This window comes from Orbicella franksi, chromosome 2 (assembly GCF_964199315.1).
Source record: "Orbicella franksi chromosome 2, jaOrbFran1.1, whole genome shotgun sequence".
Lineage (NCBI taxonomy): Eukaryota > Metazoa > Cnidaria > Anthozoa > Scleractinia > Merulinidae > Orbicella > Orbicella franksi.
The window spans coordinates 18,548,916-18,565,363 of NC_138146.1; the positions used below are offsets into that span (position 1 = coordinate 18,548,916).

The 16,448-nt window shown below is 38.8% G+C and overlaps 2 protein-coding genes across 2 annotated transcripts; one reads left to right on the forward strand and one right to left on the reverse strand.

Moving 5' to 3' along the window:
• The first annotated feature begins 303 nt into the window (after positions 1-303).
• Positions 304-9,882, forward strand: LOC145478423 (uncharacterized). The gene is made up of 3 exons (XM_081456451.1): positions 304-554; positions 7,636-8,352; positions 8,930-9,882. The coding sequence occupies exons 2-3, from the start codon at positions 7,707-7,709 to the stop codon at positions 9,007-9,009; spliced, it is 726 nt and encodes a 241-aa protein (XP_081312577.1). The 5' UTR covers positions 304-554; positions 7,636-7,706; the 3' UTR covers positions 9,010-9,882.
• Positions 9,883-10,766: 884 nt separating this feature from the next.
• On the reverse strand, positions 10,767-15,757 carry LOC145478404 (kelch-like protein 3). The gene is made up of 4 exons (XM_081456424.1): positions 15,028-15,757; positions 13,980-14,867; positions 12,056-12,286; positions 10,767-11,867 (listed from the first exon to the last, which is right to left on the reverse strand). The coding sequence occupies exons 2-4, from the start codon at positions 14,848-14,850 to the stop codon at positions 11,251-11,253; spliced, it is 1,719 nt and encodes a 572-aa protein (XP_081312550.1). The 5' UTR covers positions 14,851-14,867; positions 15,028-15,757; the 3' UTR covers positions 10,767-11,250.
• Positions 15,758-16,448: the final 691 nt, after the last annotated feature.

The window sequence follows — 16,448 nt, forward strand, 5'->3', positions numbered from 1 at the left end:
GGCGGAAAATCCTTGATGGCGGAAAACAAAATGGCTGAAGGCAATGCTATTTGAAAATGGCAAGTTTTACGGAATTTGTCCGAGTAGCTTATTGCCAAATAAACCTTGGAAATGTGTTGCGTGAAGGAGAACACCTTCACCTTCTGTCGAGCTGAATGCTGAATCGAAGTAAACTAAAGTGCGAAAGAAGCGGCGGTATAGCTTTAATTTATTTATTTATTTTTTTTATTTTCACCGAAAAAATTGAGGTGTCTAGAAGGGGGTACAGGTTTTGTCTACACCCCGCACGGATTAAAAAAAAAAGAAGAAAAAATTCGTTAATTTCCCTGTTTTCCACTTGAACTAAGGTATCCTAACTGTCCTAGTACAAAACCATGTAGATAAGGGTCTATCTTAAACCCAGACCCGCGCCTGTAAGCTTGTGACTCTTTGTTGTAACATACACGAAGACGGAGTTGTCACTTTCAATTACATGCACGCCCAGATCTGGCGAGGAGTCTGAGGTGTGGTTGTATTTCATCTTTCAGTTGAGGGCCACTTTCTCTTCATTCCAGGTGATGTATACCTTATTATTTCCTTAAGGCTAATCACTGAAACAGTTTCTGTGTGGGATCGCAAACACTGCCTTACTATGAAAGTTGCAAGCTACATTGTAATTCACAGGATGATTGTTTACGATCGCGTGCGACGCCATGTTGTATTTTGTCAATGGGTTTTTGTCCAGACGAAGAAACCTTGCCAAAATGCGGGTTCTTTGCCCGTTTTCTACTTTATCGCAACTCAGATTACGTTAAATGAAAATTAACAGCCTAAACAAGGAATCATGATTTTGTTATTTTGGAGTAATGAGGATATAGACTCAGTTCGAAGTTGTTTGAAGCCAGCTAGTAGTGTTGTTAAAGACAATTAATATAAGCTAAGACCATATCGGAATTATCGTTTCCCCTGTATATTTTGTCGTGGTTTACTGGCGGACATCGCAGCAGGATTTTAAACAGTTAATAGTTAAACTTGCTTGTTTTGGCATAAACTTAGCTTGGATCATTTCTTGAAATGGTTTCACTGAGAAGCCTTCAATTGGCTTCTTGAAGAACCGGTCAAAAGTCATTGCACTGCTTGGACCCAACATTTATCGTCAAGTATTTATGTTGCTTTCCTGTATTCAAATCTATTAATCCTTTAAAACATGTATTTTTAAAGGCGTAGATATGAAATAGTATTTTGTTCAAGCATTTTACTGTAAGTACTTTGTGAGGATTAGAGCTACTGGACCAGTATTTTAGGGTGTCTGGAAAACCCGAATAGCGAATAGTTGCGAATAGCGAACAGCGAATAGTCCCCAATAGCGAATAGCGAATAGTATGAATAGTCTCGAATAGTGTGAATAGTGGCAAATTAGTGGCAAATCGTAGCAAATAAAGTATCCAGTATCTCGCAGTCAACCTTGCAGCAATGTAAGACGGGATTTTCCCACTAAAAAGCACAGACGCTTGTCAGGACAAAAGGTGTTTCTAAACGTAATTTCTTCTGTTTTAACCACTCCAAAAGCGTAAATATGTCTTTATTAGGTTATCCTTCTGTTTTCTGTTTTCTTAATGTCGGCGATGGACAGCCCGAGCCTGAGTCCGGAGAAGAAAAGGTAATAAATTCACTGAAATTCTGTTGCTTATTTGGATAATTAATTAATGCAAGGATATTAGACCTAAGGCGGTGACTATTGACAACTATTCGTCACTATTCGCCACTTTTCGCAACTGTTCGCCACTATTCACACTATTCGGGACTATTCGCTATTCGCTGTTCGCGTCTATTCACTATTCGCTATTTGGGTTTTCCAGACACCCAGTATTTTACATGCAATGAAATGCCATAATATTTACACAAGGGCAAAAGTCTTTAATTTAAGGTCGTGCCATAAACTTACGATAGTACCAACCATAACCATAACAGCAGCCATCGGTGAAAGCATTCTGACATTTTCTGAATTACAAACTGTGTGTTATGAGACTGCAAGCTTAATGAGAGACCGATTGGACAACATCCAACAACGATTTTCCCCTGGGATGATCCACATCTAAAATACCTAGTGGACTGTTTAGATACTCAGCTGATCCACACCGTCGATTTGAATTTGTTCAAATGGTTACAGACAACTTTTGGAAGAAATGGACAAGAGATTATTTTCCAAGCCTGTTAATACAACAGAAATGGCATACTGCACATAGAAACTTAAAAGTAGGAGATGTTGTTCTTATCCAGGATTCCAATCTAATCAGAAACCAATGGAAACTGGGAAAAGTATCAAAGACATTTGAAGGACCAGATGGCAAAGTACGCAAGGTTCATGTACAATATAAGAACCCAAAACCTGGAGAACCGGTATTGAAATACAACGGAAGAGGTTACGTCACAATTGAGAGACCAGTTAACAAGTTGGTCGTTCTGTTACCCAATGATGAACATAGACTATCTGCATAATAACTTGAGCAACATTCAGTTACTGTAAACAAAAATATTAGTTTAACTTGTATTTGGCGGGGGGGGGGGGGGGGGCGGGGAGTGTATCGTCACTGATTATAATTTCACATAATTACGCGTGCATAACGTGACAAACGATAATTGCCTTATCTACTGTATCACTGACCAATTGACACAGAAACAACTGTGATAAGACATTATCTGAAGGCCATCAGATTTCGAACTACATACTACGTATTATATTGACTGATCATTGTTTCAATTATACGCGACGCTTCTGCTACCAAATGGAATAAAGTTGTTCGAAACCGACAGCCTATTGAATATTGGTATACACCGATACAATACCCAGTATACACAAGGAATAAGGTGTTTTTGAATGTTTTCATTTTTTTACTTTGTAGACTCCTCAATTCAATTTGTGACATTTTGTATGTCTGTTGTGGTGATTTAGGACATACCCGAAACAATACCTTTCAACTAGTATATTACTTGTGGTCTTTCGATCAACTATTATAATTTTAGAAAAATAAGGTTTTTCTCCGGGGCTTAAAGGATTAAGGAAGAGGAAAAGAGATCCCTTGTTTCGATGATGTCACTGTAAAAAAGGAAGGTGATTAAAGGGCTCAGAAAAGAACTCCAGGAGAAACTTGCACAACTAGTGCCCACAACAGACAACACGTTGTAGACATGTAGAGGCCACCCCATGTTAGTAACATGAAACTGGAACAGTGACAAATTTTACCTGAGAAAAATGTTTTGTGTTGAATTGCTATCTTATATTTCATTAAAAAAACTCAGTTGTTCCAACTTTGTATAATGTTCGTTGTTCCCCGAAGACAGTGACCCTGCGAAATTAGTGAGCCCAAAAGGCCGCTAATTCTGAAAGTAATGAAGGTCGTTACTGTCAGAGGTTTATGGCAGTTGCTTTCCCTGGATTGGATGCTTATCGTAGGCTAAGTACCCCAAGCGTTTAACCAGGCTGCCTTAATTGTGTGTAAGTACCAAATTATACTTCTGGCTTTAGAGAATTACTAAATTAGAAGAGGAAAGTGTCACGCCCAGTATCATAATGGGCATTCCTAAAATTTTCCACACCTAGCAAGAGAGAGTCAGATTTAAACAGGCCTGATATCCAGTTAAACTCAATTTTGATAGGTCTCAAATTTGAATTTAAATGATTCCACTGCGGTCAATTTATGAAATACACAATTTTCTCAGGGTCCAATGGTGATATGGAAAACACTGATTCCAAATCATTTTTAAAAGAGGAGCATGTGATCAAGCTGAAAATGATGTCATAACTTGCTATAAGAAAGTGATTTACTTTTCAAACTGTGAAAAAATAATGTTGTGTATGAATATTGCAGGAGGTCTTGTCAGTATGGAACAAGTACAGCAGACTGAGGGCTCATATTTTCCCGCGGTTTTCTCCCCTTGAATTTTAGGAGTCCTTTTCAAAGGCCTTGAAAGTACTTGAAATTTGCTGGTATAAATACAGGTCCTTCAAAGTCCTTGAATACTCACTAAATGACAGCTTAAAATTTAAAAGCTCTCTCTTATCCAGTTAATTAAAATTCGTGACACCTTTGCCATGGAGTTCCTGACATTAAACTCTTGTTACGGGTCACTTGAGGAAATTCAAACCTACTGGTACCCAATGTCCGTGCTTTTTTATACACATGCACATCGAGATACGTACAAAAATGTTTGAAGAAGGAACTTAGATTACAAGGCATGGCTGGGAAAAGACAACCAGAATTCATTTATTAAGGTATTGATATAACCCATTTGACCATCCGTGCACGGTCCGCTCTAGCGTCCGTGGTTTTAACAAAAACCCATACAAACCGTATACTTATTGGAAGCTTAATAACTACAGATTATGACCCGACCTGTTTAAAACGGTAAAAATTTACCGTGTTTCGGAAATGTGGATCTGTTTACAAAGCTTCGCGAACCCATAAATCAAGGTATACGCCCGCTAAATTTAGGTGGGAGAAAACGATTAACATGGCGTCCGCTTCTTCACACATTGACCTCAAAAACCGTGTCTCAGATTTTTGGCACATGCGTTTGTTATTATTTTAAAGTTAGAAAAGGGGAAAAAATAGGACTGTCCACGACAAAAAGGCATAACTTTTTAATGAAAAGAATAATCAGAATTCGTAGACACGGTTTTGTTGGTGATCGTTCTGACAACATTCTCTTCGAATTTCAGCCAATTTGGTCCAGGGGCTGCCTACCTGGAAGTCGAAATGCACATACAACTTGCCTATTTTTTACTCTCAAGAAACAGAGGAAAAATAAAATTCGGCGGCTTTCAGGTGCTATGAGATTATCACACCAAGGGAGACACCGCAGAGGAACCAACTTTCTGTTTAACAATAGGACTGTGACAGTTAACATGGAACAGGTACAAATTTCCACGACGGCACGCGGTAACTTATTCACCAGTGAATAAACCGCTTTTTCATGTGTGATGTCAGAATTCCAAAGTTAGTAAACGTGAAATTACCTTTTGATTTACTATATTAGCATTCAAAATTTTAGGTATCAGTTGACTACTCTTCAGAATTATGACCATGTCAGTTAACATGCAGAAGGCCCGTAGAAGGTCCCCGAGAAAATGCAAGCACACAAAGGGAAACGCGGGAGCGGACATCATAAACGGGACTTCATCAACCAATGTTGATGCAAAGGCAAAGATGCTGGAAGCAATAACAATAGCTGGGCAGGAAGAAAAAATTGTTGCACTGCTGATTCTAATTTTGTACAATCGATCTGCCTTTCAACTTCGTCCACTTCTCTTCGTCAATCTCCTATGGTTCGACAGTTTCTTGCAACAGTATTTTAGTGCGGCTTGCACTAATTTCAGCTTGCTCACTGGCTTTGTGATCGCGATCGTTGTTGAGTTTATCTAGCAATTTTTCTTGATTGTAAAATGACCCTTTCTGCTAATTTAGCGGCCCACTCTTTGTTGAAAGTGTTTTTCGCCTTCTTTGGCCTTCCTTTAGCCGATGAAAACAGGCAAGATCGCTTTTTCTTCTTTGAAGACATCTGGCATTGATTATGGCGAACGAATTGCGTGTCAACTCAGTATGATTTTGATGTCATGTGGCTTCTTGCCTCGATAGTTAATTCACTTGACAGAGCTTGTCAACTTTCAATTAAGTAATTAATATGCAAAAAACTTTCTCATGTAATAACTAGCGGCAGATATAATACTTTTTTGTGGAGTTTTTTTATCTTAAAGATTACCTTGAGATTTATCCAACCACTTAAAAAAGTAAAATTATGCAAAATGGCAAATTTTCCCCTTACTGATACCTTAAAACATTTTGTTTTGTGCGTATGAAAAGCATCAATCTTAGCATTATCGGGGAATCCATGTTAGTTGGCCATATAAAAGAGAAGAAACATCAAGAATATTGTTGGAACATTCATCAAGAACAGCGATTTTTTCACTTCGTCATCATGTTGAGCAGTAGAAGGACACCCATGAACTACGTTTTGTGACATTTACGCTGAACGTTGTGTTTAAAGTCTTAAAACTGTGATATTGTTTTAATCTTATCTTGCATTGATAGTGGAACAGTGGAGGTTCGCCACCTGTAGTCTCGGAAACTAAGATTTGTGATAGCAGAGCTCCTGCGCGCTGAAGGCATGCGAGCAGAGCCCCATACCTTAGAAAATTTGGTAACCCATTGCTCTGAAAAATTTTGGTTGTCACGTGACTGTCCGTACATCGGTACACCAATATCTTGAAAACTAAGAGAGTGACACCATTACCATAGCTACATTTTGGGCATCCACACTATCGTTAATTGACAGCTGTCGCAACAAGCTATCCACTGACCAGTATCACGAGACCATATCGCAGGCTCAGGTTTAGAGTTCATCGAGGTTGGGTGTTTTTTTTGAAGTTGACCTCTGACCAGTTACTGGTTTTCCGATTGGATCGCGGGCTCAAGTCAGGTTATTTGTCTGGGGGACAAGGAGGGAGTACTCGCAAAGGCAAAATTTCAACGTGAATTAACCCCTGGCACATTGTTGACTTTTCTTCTGACATATTCCTTGCACAATCATCTCTTGGAAAGTCCTTTATATATTGTGTCCATAATTTCTACAATCTTGGTTAGGCTTATTGGGTATAGTTTGTTAAAATTTAACAGGAAAAACTAGCAAAACCACATGCTGAACAGTTACATGCTCACAATTGATAATTTTTTGATTTTCTGATCTAAGAAAAAAATCATTCTCTTGTTCCTTTTTGGTCAGTTATTGCAATCAGGAGCTCCGCTTTTAGGCTTAGCTAACTCTATATATTATTTCAGTGATGAACATTGTACTTGACAAATACTTAAGGAAAGCTGGGATTAAGTTCAGTTAAATTTTATCAAGTGTCTTAATAACTTGTCTTAATAACGTGGTTTCACAACCAGTATTTCTAAGGAATAGGTTTTGTAACTAAAAGTGATTTAGTATTGTCAACATGCTTTTGAGTCAAATTCACTCGAGAAGAGGTCCTTGAATTTTCAGATTATGGTTGCTGAAAGTCCTTGATTTTTTTTTTCTTAAAAAAAGTGTAGGAAGAGGTTTATTACACAACTGAAAATGTTAAGAAAAATTTCCAGGATGACAGACTGAGACACCATGAACTTCAAGCATGCAATTCTGATTGATATCTGATCTGAACTATTAGAACTAAGTCTCAAAATAAATTTAGTGTTTTGATTGAAAAGGCTGTATAATAAATTTAAAAAAATACGTTAAAAAAAACTTTAAAAGGCTTTGTATCTGACCTAAAAAGACATAAAATACTGAATTTATGGCAACTCTTTTGCTCCCTTTGTCAAAGTAAAGTAACTGTGAATAATTAAAAAAGATTCTATTTTAAGACTTTCTTGGGTTGTTGAGGGATGCAACAAAACAGAAATAATTGATTGGATGAAAATCATGCCTAATTGTCTCTGTGTGTCTTTTAATCGCAAAATGGTTGCTGTTGCCTCTGGCCCCTATGTATTCAATTGATAAAGGATATGGAGTGTCAGGCTATTGTTGCCCCCTAATTACATTTTTGTAAAGATTGAAGGTTGTCTTGGATTTTTTGCTGTTCTCTGTTTTGACATTGTTTTCTCTTTATTGTTCTTACAGATTTCCCAGCGTGTTGTCAATCTAGTGCTTGCAGGTGTCACTTAACTGTAATTTTCTGTTGCACCCTCATCATGGATGCACTCAAAAGAAAAGTCAAGGAAACAATTGACGACACTGAGCGGGCAGAGAATAGGCATAAGTATTTGATACGTCACCTAAGGCAAGCAAAAGAAAGGGCTGACCTGGCAGATGAGGAAGTAGAGGCACTCAAACAAAGGATCAAGGAAAGAAAAGAGGATTTGAACAACAGCTACAAAATTATCCAGGATAAACAAGAACATCACCAAGCTAAAGAGCAGATGGCAGAAGAGAGTGAAGAAATCAGGAAGAATCTCGAATCTAAAGAATTTGAAGTTGGTGATCAACTTGTCGTGTTGGAAGCTAGGGTCAGAGATAAAAAGAGAATAGCTGATGAGGCAGAGCAGCGCCTAGCTGAAGCCAAGGTCAGATACAATACAATCAAGTCTGACCTGAGTGAGCATTTGGCAAGATTGAATACAGCAGAGTCCAAGATCTGCAAGTTGAGTGAAGATTCTGATTCTGACACAATTAGGATCATCAATTTAGAAATCAAGCACAGGCGATATGATAAGCGTGAAGAGTATTTTGAAGACAAGATCGAGACCATGGAGCAGCAGATCAGGAATTTGGAAACAGAGGCCATTGGCAATGAGGCAGAAGCCAAACTTCTGGTAACCCAACGGGACAAACTGAAAAGTAAGAGTCTAGTGCTACAAACTTGTAAAGTCCATGACATTACTAATCCCTAGCTTTCTGCCCTAACAGTGACAAGTATATGTAAACTGGCCTGACCAATCTTCAGACATTTACTGAAATGTTAGATATAAAGTAAGCTTGATATCTTGAATTATGTGTCAGGAAATTGAACTTACCTTTGTAAATATTTATTCAGATGTTTTCCACAATTTGAAGGTAACTTTGTTCGAAGCAAAAAAATACTTGCATGTTACATTATTACTATGACACACTTGTAGCCCCTTTGAGACTTTGAGGCAGGAGCTTGTTGTCTTTTCAGGGCTGTTGCATCACTCCAGAATCTGTAGCACAAAGAGACTGGATCACCCCAGATCTTTTGTCAGGTTGTTCCAATAATTCTCTGGAACTCATATCTACTGCTGGGTGGAGTGTTGCATTGTAACTGTCCTGCTTAGAAAATAAATGAAGCCAGTGACTAACTTCAAACTTAGAGGATGGCTTTTCTATCTCACTTCTTGGTGGTGTCTTAGTTTGTTGTTTTATTTTTGTTTCATGTTTCTGGTGTGTTTCTTTTCAGCGCAAGTAAATTCATGGAAAAAGCGAGTAGCAAATCTAACAAGGGAACTGGAAGATGTTAAAACAGATCTAAACAAGTGATGGACAACCACAGATGAATTGTAATACATGTGACACTCAACTTGCTTACAGAAGTTGGATATTCACCTGACAGCTGAGAACACATCTGTAATATATTGGGAGAGTAGTAAGGTAGTAAGTGTAGCACCAGTGAGAGAGATGAGAATGCATTTCATTTTTAAGGGAATTAATAGGGGGTGTTTCATTCTTAATTTAATGACTGATACAGACAATGTTGCAATGTATAGTTTCTCCACTGGCTTCAGTTAAGAGAAATAACCAATTATTGTTATATTACTTACTGCATCTGCATTTGGTTTGGGAGGCTATTTGTACTAAGTTGTACCTGTACTTTGCATGTATAATCATGTCAGAGAATCTATTTAGTCTTCCTCATAATTATATAAATTGTCAGAAGTTATCACATCAGTTAACACTTTCTTCCACCTTATTAATTATTGGATTTTATTTGTTTGATTGCTTGTCTCTCACAAAATAAACTACAGTGATATTCTTGTCACATTTTGATCTTACCAATTCGTATATTGAAGCTAACACTAAATTTATTTGTTTGATTGTTTGTCTCTCACACAATAAACTGCAGCAGTGATATTCTCATATTTTTACACTGTAGATCTCACCAATTCGTATATTGAAGCTAACACTAAACTTATTTGTTTGATTGCTTGTCTCTCACAAATAAACTGCAGTGATATTCTCGTCACATCAGATCTCGCCAAGTCATATGTTGAAGCTAATGCTAAATTAAGTGTAGTGTGCCTTTGGGTATCCCAAAGCCTTATGAAAGCTAGTTTTTATTTTCTACTTAAATTTTGCAAGATTTTGAAGTCTTGAATTTGTGAGTTTTAACCAATAAAGGTCCTAACCCATTTATTGTGTCTGACAATAACTGACAGCATTTAATAGCGAATTTTATTTTTTATTTATAATTGATAAATAACTCTTCTTTCTTCCAGTTGCAACTCAATGTATTATTTTTCAAAATATCAGTCCTTAGCTCAAAGCATAATCTGTCACTTCTATGTGTGGCCTGTAATGATTGTAGTTCTGTGAATTGATGTTGATGCTTCATCAGCACAATATCTAAGTTGGTATTATTATTGCCTATCTTCTCCGTAACTGAGGAGAAAATAGCTACTGGCCACTCTTATTTCCAAGGTCAATATCAGTGATCTTGTTAGTGTCTGGCTACCCCTATTAACAGAGCCTCACAGTGAGGTATAGGGCCTTCGGAAAACTCTTGTCATTTTTCCCTAATGATCGGTAACTTTAATTGACAAAATAATAAATACAATACTTTGTGAACTATTTTTGTTATGAGCAAAGACTGAGTGATGCCTGATTGAGAACTTTAACCTGAAATCAGTCTTCATAGACTACATTCTGCGCCCCCTTTGGTTTATAAAAGATGCTCATTTGAGTTTGAGACTGTGCAAAACGTGGCCTTCTCGTCTGTGAGTCACACGCAGGAGCCCGCGAGCGAAGCGGTCCGACAGGAAGAGTCTGGTGAAAAGGGGCCGCTCGCACGTGTGCTCCCCAAACGTGAGCCAGTTAGCAGGCTAAGAGAAACGTTCGTGCGCTTTGACTCTATTATAAAGCATATAAAGCTAAGAGTTCAAAGTGTCATAGAGCACTCCATGAAGGCTCATGTTTTCAAATTAACATCGTAATGTATGACCGCATAATTAAGATTTAGTACATTTATTCCATACTTACAAGAAATAGTGATTGGGTTATGTTCTTTCTTTGTTAACTAAATGAGATTTGAGCCCGCTACCAGGGTCTGTCCAATTCCTCGCTCCAGAACCAACTGTCCCTCTTAGCCTACGGGGGAAAACGTGGCTCTGGAGACTCCTGATTCTTGGATTAAAATTTTAACTAATTTAACGCTTTCAGTTAAGGGCTCCATAACGAAACATGTGAATGCTACTTCTGGCTAGAATTTTCTGCTTAGAACTCCGTTTGTTGAATTATGTTAAGGTCTGCAGCTGCTGTTATCGAACAGTTTCGGTCAGAAATAACCAGTGGACAAGATTGAGAAATAAACCAGCGTTGAATAAAGAAAATTTTCTTCCAAGAATCTAGCCAATCAAATCGTATGTCTAGAGAGTCGACAGCTTTTCCTCGTGCCAAGGCCCCGCCAGCTAAGACGGACAGGTGGTTCTAGCGATGGAAATGCCCCAGATCTCGAGCGGCGGCAAGTGGTTGGAAGGTGAGAGACCCTGGAAATAAGGTACTAAATCACGCACACGCTACGGCGGCATAGACTCGAGGATGGTTCATGGATGGCGCACTTGCTGTAGAATAGTCAGCAAACTTCAGATTCAACTTTTTAACTGAGTTCGTGTCTCTGTTGTGGTTATCATGTCCACCGATGATGAAAAGCTCCTGTGCTCCATCCTCCCCACCTAAAACCACTGCTGCGCCCGCCCCACTGCGCGGATCCATCGTGTTGCGGATAATCAGCCAGAGATTCAAATCTGGGTTGTACTTCTCTATGGAGTCTAGAATTCCAACGCTGTTACTGCCTCCAATAACGTAGATACGATCACTGAACGTGACTACCGCGTGGTTCATTCGGGACTTGTTCATACTGCTCATGTCCGACCACTTGTTGGTCATTGGATCGTAACACTCAACATGCTCAATTTCCGAGATTCCACAGTACCCCCCAACAGCAAAAAGGCGTCCTTGGAGAGATGCCATTCCAAAGTGACTTCTGGGTAAGCGCATATTGGCCACCTGGGTCCATTCGTTCTTGATGGGATCATAACGTTCAACGCTCTTCAGCGCAGACCCATTGTGGGAACCCCCAGCAGCATATAGCCATCCCTCTAGAACCGATAATGCCAGAGCACCTACGGAAACGAACAATGACAAGCGATTAGTGCTTCGCAGCATTTGCTTCAGTAAGATTACGCCGCAGCCCGCGCCTGAAGGGTTGAAATGTTTGCAGACTTACCCAAAGTTAAGGCAAACAGCTGTCATACTGTCTTAAAACCAACAGAACATTATTATGTAGCACATTTTCATATTGTTTGAATACCTTTGCATTTATTGAGTGACGTAACTGAAGTCCACTGGCCTACACAGGGGTTATAGCTCTCCACCGTCACCAGGTCAGCGTACTCCCTATTTATCCCTCCCACGGCATACAGCTGACCGTCAAGAATCGCAGAACCAGCTAACTTTCGTGGAATAATCATGGGTGCTATAACTCGCCATTTCTTTTCGTTGAAGTCAAAGTACTCCACGTTATTTAAAACTTTGCGGTTTTCTGAAATGGAAAAGATCAAAAGGATAGACACAATGCGACCGTTCACATAAGCGGTTAGCGCATGTAAACATTGCGGACCTATGCTGTAATATAACTTGGCGACTTTGGCCCCAAGTTTCTGAACTTTAGTAACTGAAGGTTGATTTGCATATGATAAATTATCAAAACATAATACAAGAAATAAATATCATGGAATTCGAAGATGCAATTTATAACTAAAAATAGAACAAAATAACGTTTAACAATATTGAGGTATTACTAGTTAGGAGTGAGACGTGTTGGCTTCGATAGCTTAGGTTGAAAATTTTTTATTATTCTAATTTTATTAAGGTCGAGCGCGGTCAAAAGCTTTCTAAATCAGATGACAAGATATTCATAACGAGTGCGATATAATAAAGGTAACAAGTCCTATTCCATAACACTACAATTTAGTTAGGCAAGGAAGACGATTTTGGATCATTTCTCTCTCTCTCTCTACGAAATATTACAGTTTCATTAATTCCTTGGTGAAAAGTAATAATGATGATAAAGGGACATTGAGGTCGATCCATTTTGATCGTTCACTATCAGAAACAAAAACAAAGCAAAACTAAATGAACAAATCAACCAATAAAACTTAAAAGAGGCTCAAGAGCGCGTGCAATGAAAATGTAAATCTTATTTATAATGGTCATGCACTTAGCTATACAAGCACTAAGCTTAGCTAGTTTACAGATTTGCCACTGAAATAGAGGAAAATGAATGATTGTTAATTTGTAAAACTTGTTTTACCTCCCCCATGGGTCATTCAATTAAGAAAATTGCGGTGACTAGGCTTTCGATAATTTACTGTTATTACAACCGTCGCATTAAGTAACGTCAAAGGCTCCTGCCCTCAGGCAGATTTGGCGATTTATTTTCTTCTTCGCGGATACAACTCTGTGGTTTATTTCACGTACTTACGGAGTTTTCGTGTCTTTTGCTTCATCACTGTCATTGCTTAAATTATTTTGCGTGGGCGCGTTTCATGTTTCTAAGCCTTAAAGCAATTATAAATTATAAAAACATTTTTTGTTGTCGAAAATAAATCATTTGTTTTTTGTTTTATCCAGGATGTTTAATTTTGGTAATTCTTGGAGCAAACAATTAATCCAATTTCAAGTAAACTTGGACCGCATTATTTATCAGATAAAAACAAACTTAAAAGATTGAGTTGGTCTACTGGCGAATGGTCTAAAGAAAGGTTTACCCATTTGGCGTTAGTTTGAAGCAATATTGATCGTTTCTTGATTTAAGGGATGTTGACCTTATCGTGTAGGGATCGCACCAGTTGTTTGTCATAGGGCTGTAAACTGGTACAAAGTCTGAAACTCGACGAGAAGTCGCGATTCCAGACCTTCGTTTGAATGCCAGACCGTTTGGGAATTTTCGTGTTTTCGTGATCATATGATTGAGAAGACTCTTGAAATATATCGCCCAATTTGATATACGAGGTTTCAAGAGAGGCTTCCGCTGATACCATCAAAAGAACCCGCGCGCTATAATCCTGTTGTATTGCGCACAACTGTGGTTTGACCTTTACTAATAATCTCCAGATCCGATGACTTGTTTTCATTTGCTTGGCTTTAGAACTGAATCTTGCAGTAATATACTCTAAATACACACATTATGCATATTTTCTATTCGTATTGTCGACCTCATAGAGAGTTCCTACCTTCACCGCCGACCACATACAACAGTCGACTGAGTCTGTCCCGAGGGATCGCGCGCGGAATTCGGTTCTTTGTCCGTCGCTCTGGGATAAGATGATAATCAATCGCCTCGAGAACAAACTGTCGACACGTCGGACTACTCATGATAAGCTCTTCTCTAGCGGCTGTGTCCATCAGAAATTTGCGCGTCATTAGAGGAAACCGGACATGGGTCAGTAGTTGTTCAAGATCAGCGAGACGATTGGTTAAATCATGCTTAATCCATTCTAGCGCTCCGAAAAGCACGATGCTTTCACACGGGACATTGAGTTTGTCGTGACAAAAAAGTGCCTCCAGCTGCTTGAGCGTGAGAGAATTGAAGTCCGCGAGTTTCAAAATCGCCACAAAGTTGGCGCGGATAAAGCTCTCAGCCAGCTCAAGCAGTTCTGTACACCCGTGTAAATCGGCTAAGTTCCAGATTTCGAGGCTGTTGTTCACATTAATGCTATTCCTGAGAAAATCATAACAAGCGTTTTCCACGGTCAGAAACTGAAGTAAGCTGGCGGCCGAAAGCAAGGAGTGAACGTTGGAGAACGTGATTCTCAAAGATGAAGTGTAGGCAAAGTCTATCAAACATCTCATGGCTTGCGATTCCACTCCTCGGATTGTTATGTTTGTTTCGTGGCTCTCTTTCATATCCGTCAAAAACATCGCTCGGAAATAGGCACTTACAGAGGCCAAAACGAGCCGATGAACGTTGAATTCTTCCCCGTCCTCCGTACAAATAATCACGTCGCAAAAATTGTTCTCCATTCGAAAATTGTTCATCGCGCAGAAAGCCTCGCTGGCTCCCTGTTCATCTGTAAAATCGTACAACACAGTTGAATTTTCCATTCTGTGGGACGGCAGGTCTACGGAAATAAAAGCCTCGTCAATTGAACTGGCATGCAAATAAAAGCTGATCTTCTTTCAAAGGACATGAAATTCAAATTAGCCTCATTAATTTGGTTTCCAAGAGCCTAAACTTTCATTTTAGGCGCTTTGCCTTAAACGAAAAACATTTTTGTCCACCTCTATTGTTGTCCGCGTGGCTGACGCGTGGTTCGCGCCTTTTTATCGCTAACAGAACATATTATAACAAGTACCATTGTTTCCGACCCACCAAAACATCAGCTGCGGCCTGCGTCAGCTGCATCGCCTTAGCCACGTGCTTGCCTTGAAAATTTGATCCCAAGGCAGTGCAAGAATATGATTGGCTAGAAAACAAATGAGGGGATTTGATTGGCTGACACTTTTTAGCAGAGCAACAGGTGGCTGAGCGCGGGAAAATGAAAGTTCTTTGTTTTGGTGGATGTGTTTCTTTTGTTTGTCATCAAAAATAGGAATTATGTCGCGCACTGTTGAACAATATTTTTGTCTGGCAGAAGCCGCCTAGATTATCAAGTGTGCGTTTTTGTACGTTTTCCCACGGAGTGTTTGCCGGATAATGAAGCAGATCACGGATATCCGACCCACGATTGAAATAAATGTATGATCGTATCATTGTGTGATCACGCAACATCTTATAAAATATGCGAAATTTGTTTCTGAGGTTTATTTACTTACTGTTGTCTCGGAATAATCAGACTCCGCTGGGAGTTTTTGGCGGAAAACGTTGCGATTCCGCTAATTAATTACTATACCCTAAAGTATTGTTTATTTATTTGCTTTTAACAAGCAGACAGACGACTCGTAACTGACCTCACAAATCAATGGAAATATTTTCAACAGAAAAAAATTAAAAACATCGGAATGGGGCTTCAAAATGAAATACCTTGAGCAATATAACTTAAGCACTCGATGGCGCCGCTAGGTACCTATATGAGTATTAGTATTATCTTTAAGCTAAGATTTTTTCTATTTAAAAACAGCTTTAACATACATAGCTTTTTGTTGTAGCATTATTGTCTTTTGTTTTGTGAAAAACACTCTGTTGCCGAGACAGCCTGGTGTCGGATGTACGCAGAATTCAATATCGGGACAAACATCAACCACAAAACGGGCGTTTCACTCCTCGTTGCTAAAAAAAAAAAAAACAAAAATAGAAAGCACCGAGTACAACGAAAAAGAGAACGATGCATTTGACCAAAAACTGGAGAAGGGTCCCTAACACAAAAGAAATTAGACAGCTATGTCCGTTTGTACTTTTCGCTTAATGATGCATGGAACATTAAGTCATATGCAAATCATCCCAGAAGTGACCAGCATGTGAGCTCATGTGATTTCTTCTTACAATTATCAATGTATTGTCAAACAATTTTGTTATTAGAACAAGGATAATTACAAACTAATAGAACTCATATTGATGTCACAATTTCGCGGAACTAATGGCATTTAAATGAGGGAGAAATCAAATTGTAATTTTTTAAAAAATTTTTTCATGCCAGAAAAGGACAACAATAGAACGGTTTCTCGTAAGTAAAGCAATAGATACTTGATTTCTTTATTACTCC

What these genes read in the sequence shown, in the direction of transcription:
- LOC145478423 (XM_081456451.1), top strand. Translation starts at nt 7,707, where the DNA reads ATGGATGCACTCAAAAGAAAAGTCAAGGAAACAATTGACGACACTGAG. An exon ending in CCAACGGGACAAACTGAAAA is followed by an intron (nt 8,353 to 8,929) that starts GTAAGAGTCTAG and finishes GTTTCTTTTCAG; the next exon opens with CGCAAGTAAATTCATGGAAA.
- LOC145478404 (XM_081456424.1), bottom strand. Translation starts at nt 14,850, where the DNA reads ATGGAAAATTCAACTGTGTTGTACGATTTTACAGATGAACAGGGAGCC. An exon ending in GTATGTGGTCGGCGGTGAAG is followed by an intron (nt 12,287 to 13,979) that starts GTAGGAACTCTC and finishes TTTCCATTTCAG; the next exon opens with AAAACCGCAAAGTTTTAAAT. An exon ending in GTCACTCAATAAATGCAAAG is followed by an intron (nt 11,868 to 12,055) that starts GTATTCAAACAA and finishes TCGTTTCCGTAG; the next exon opens with GTGCTCTGGCATTATCGGTT.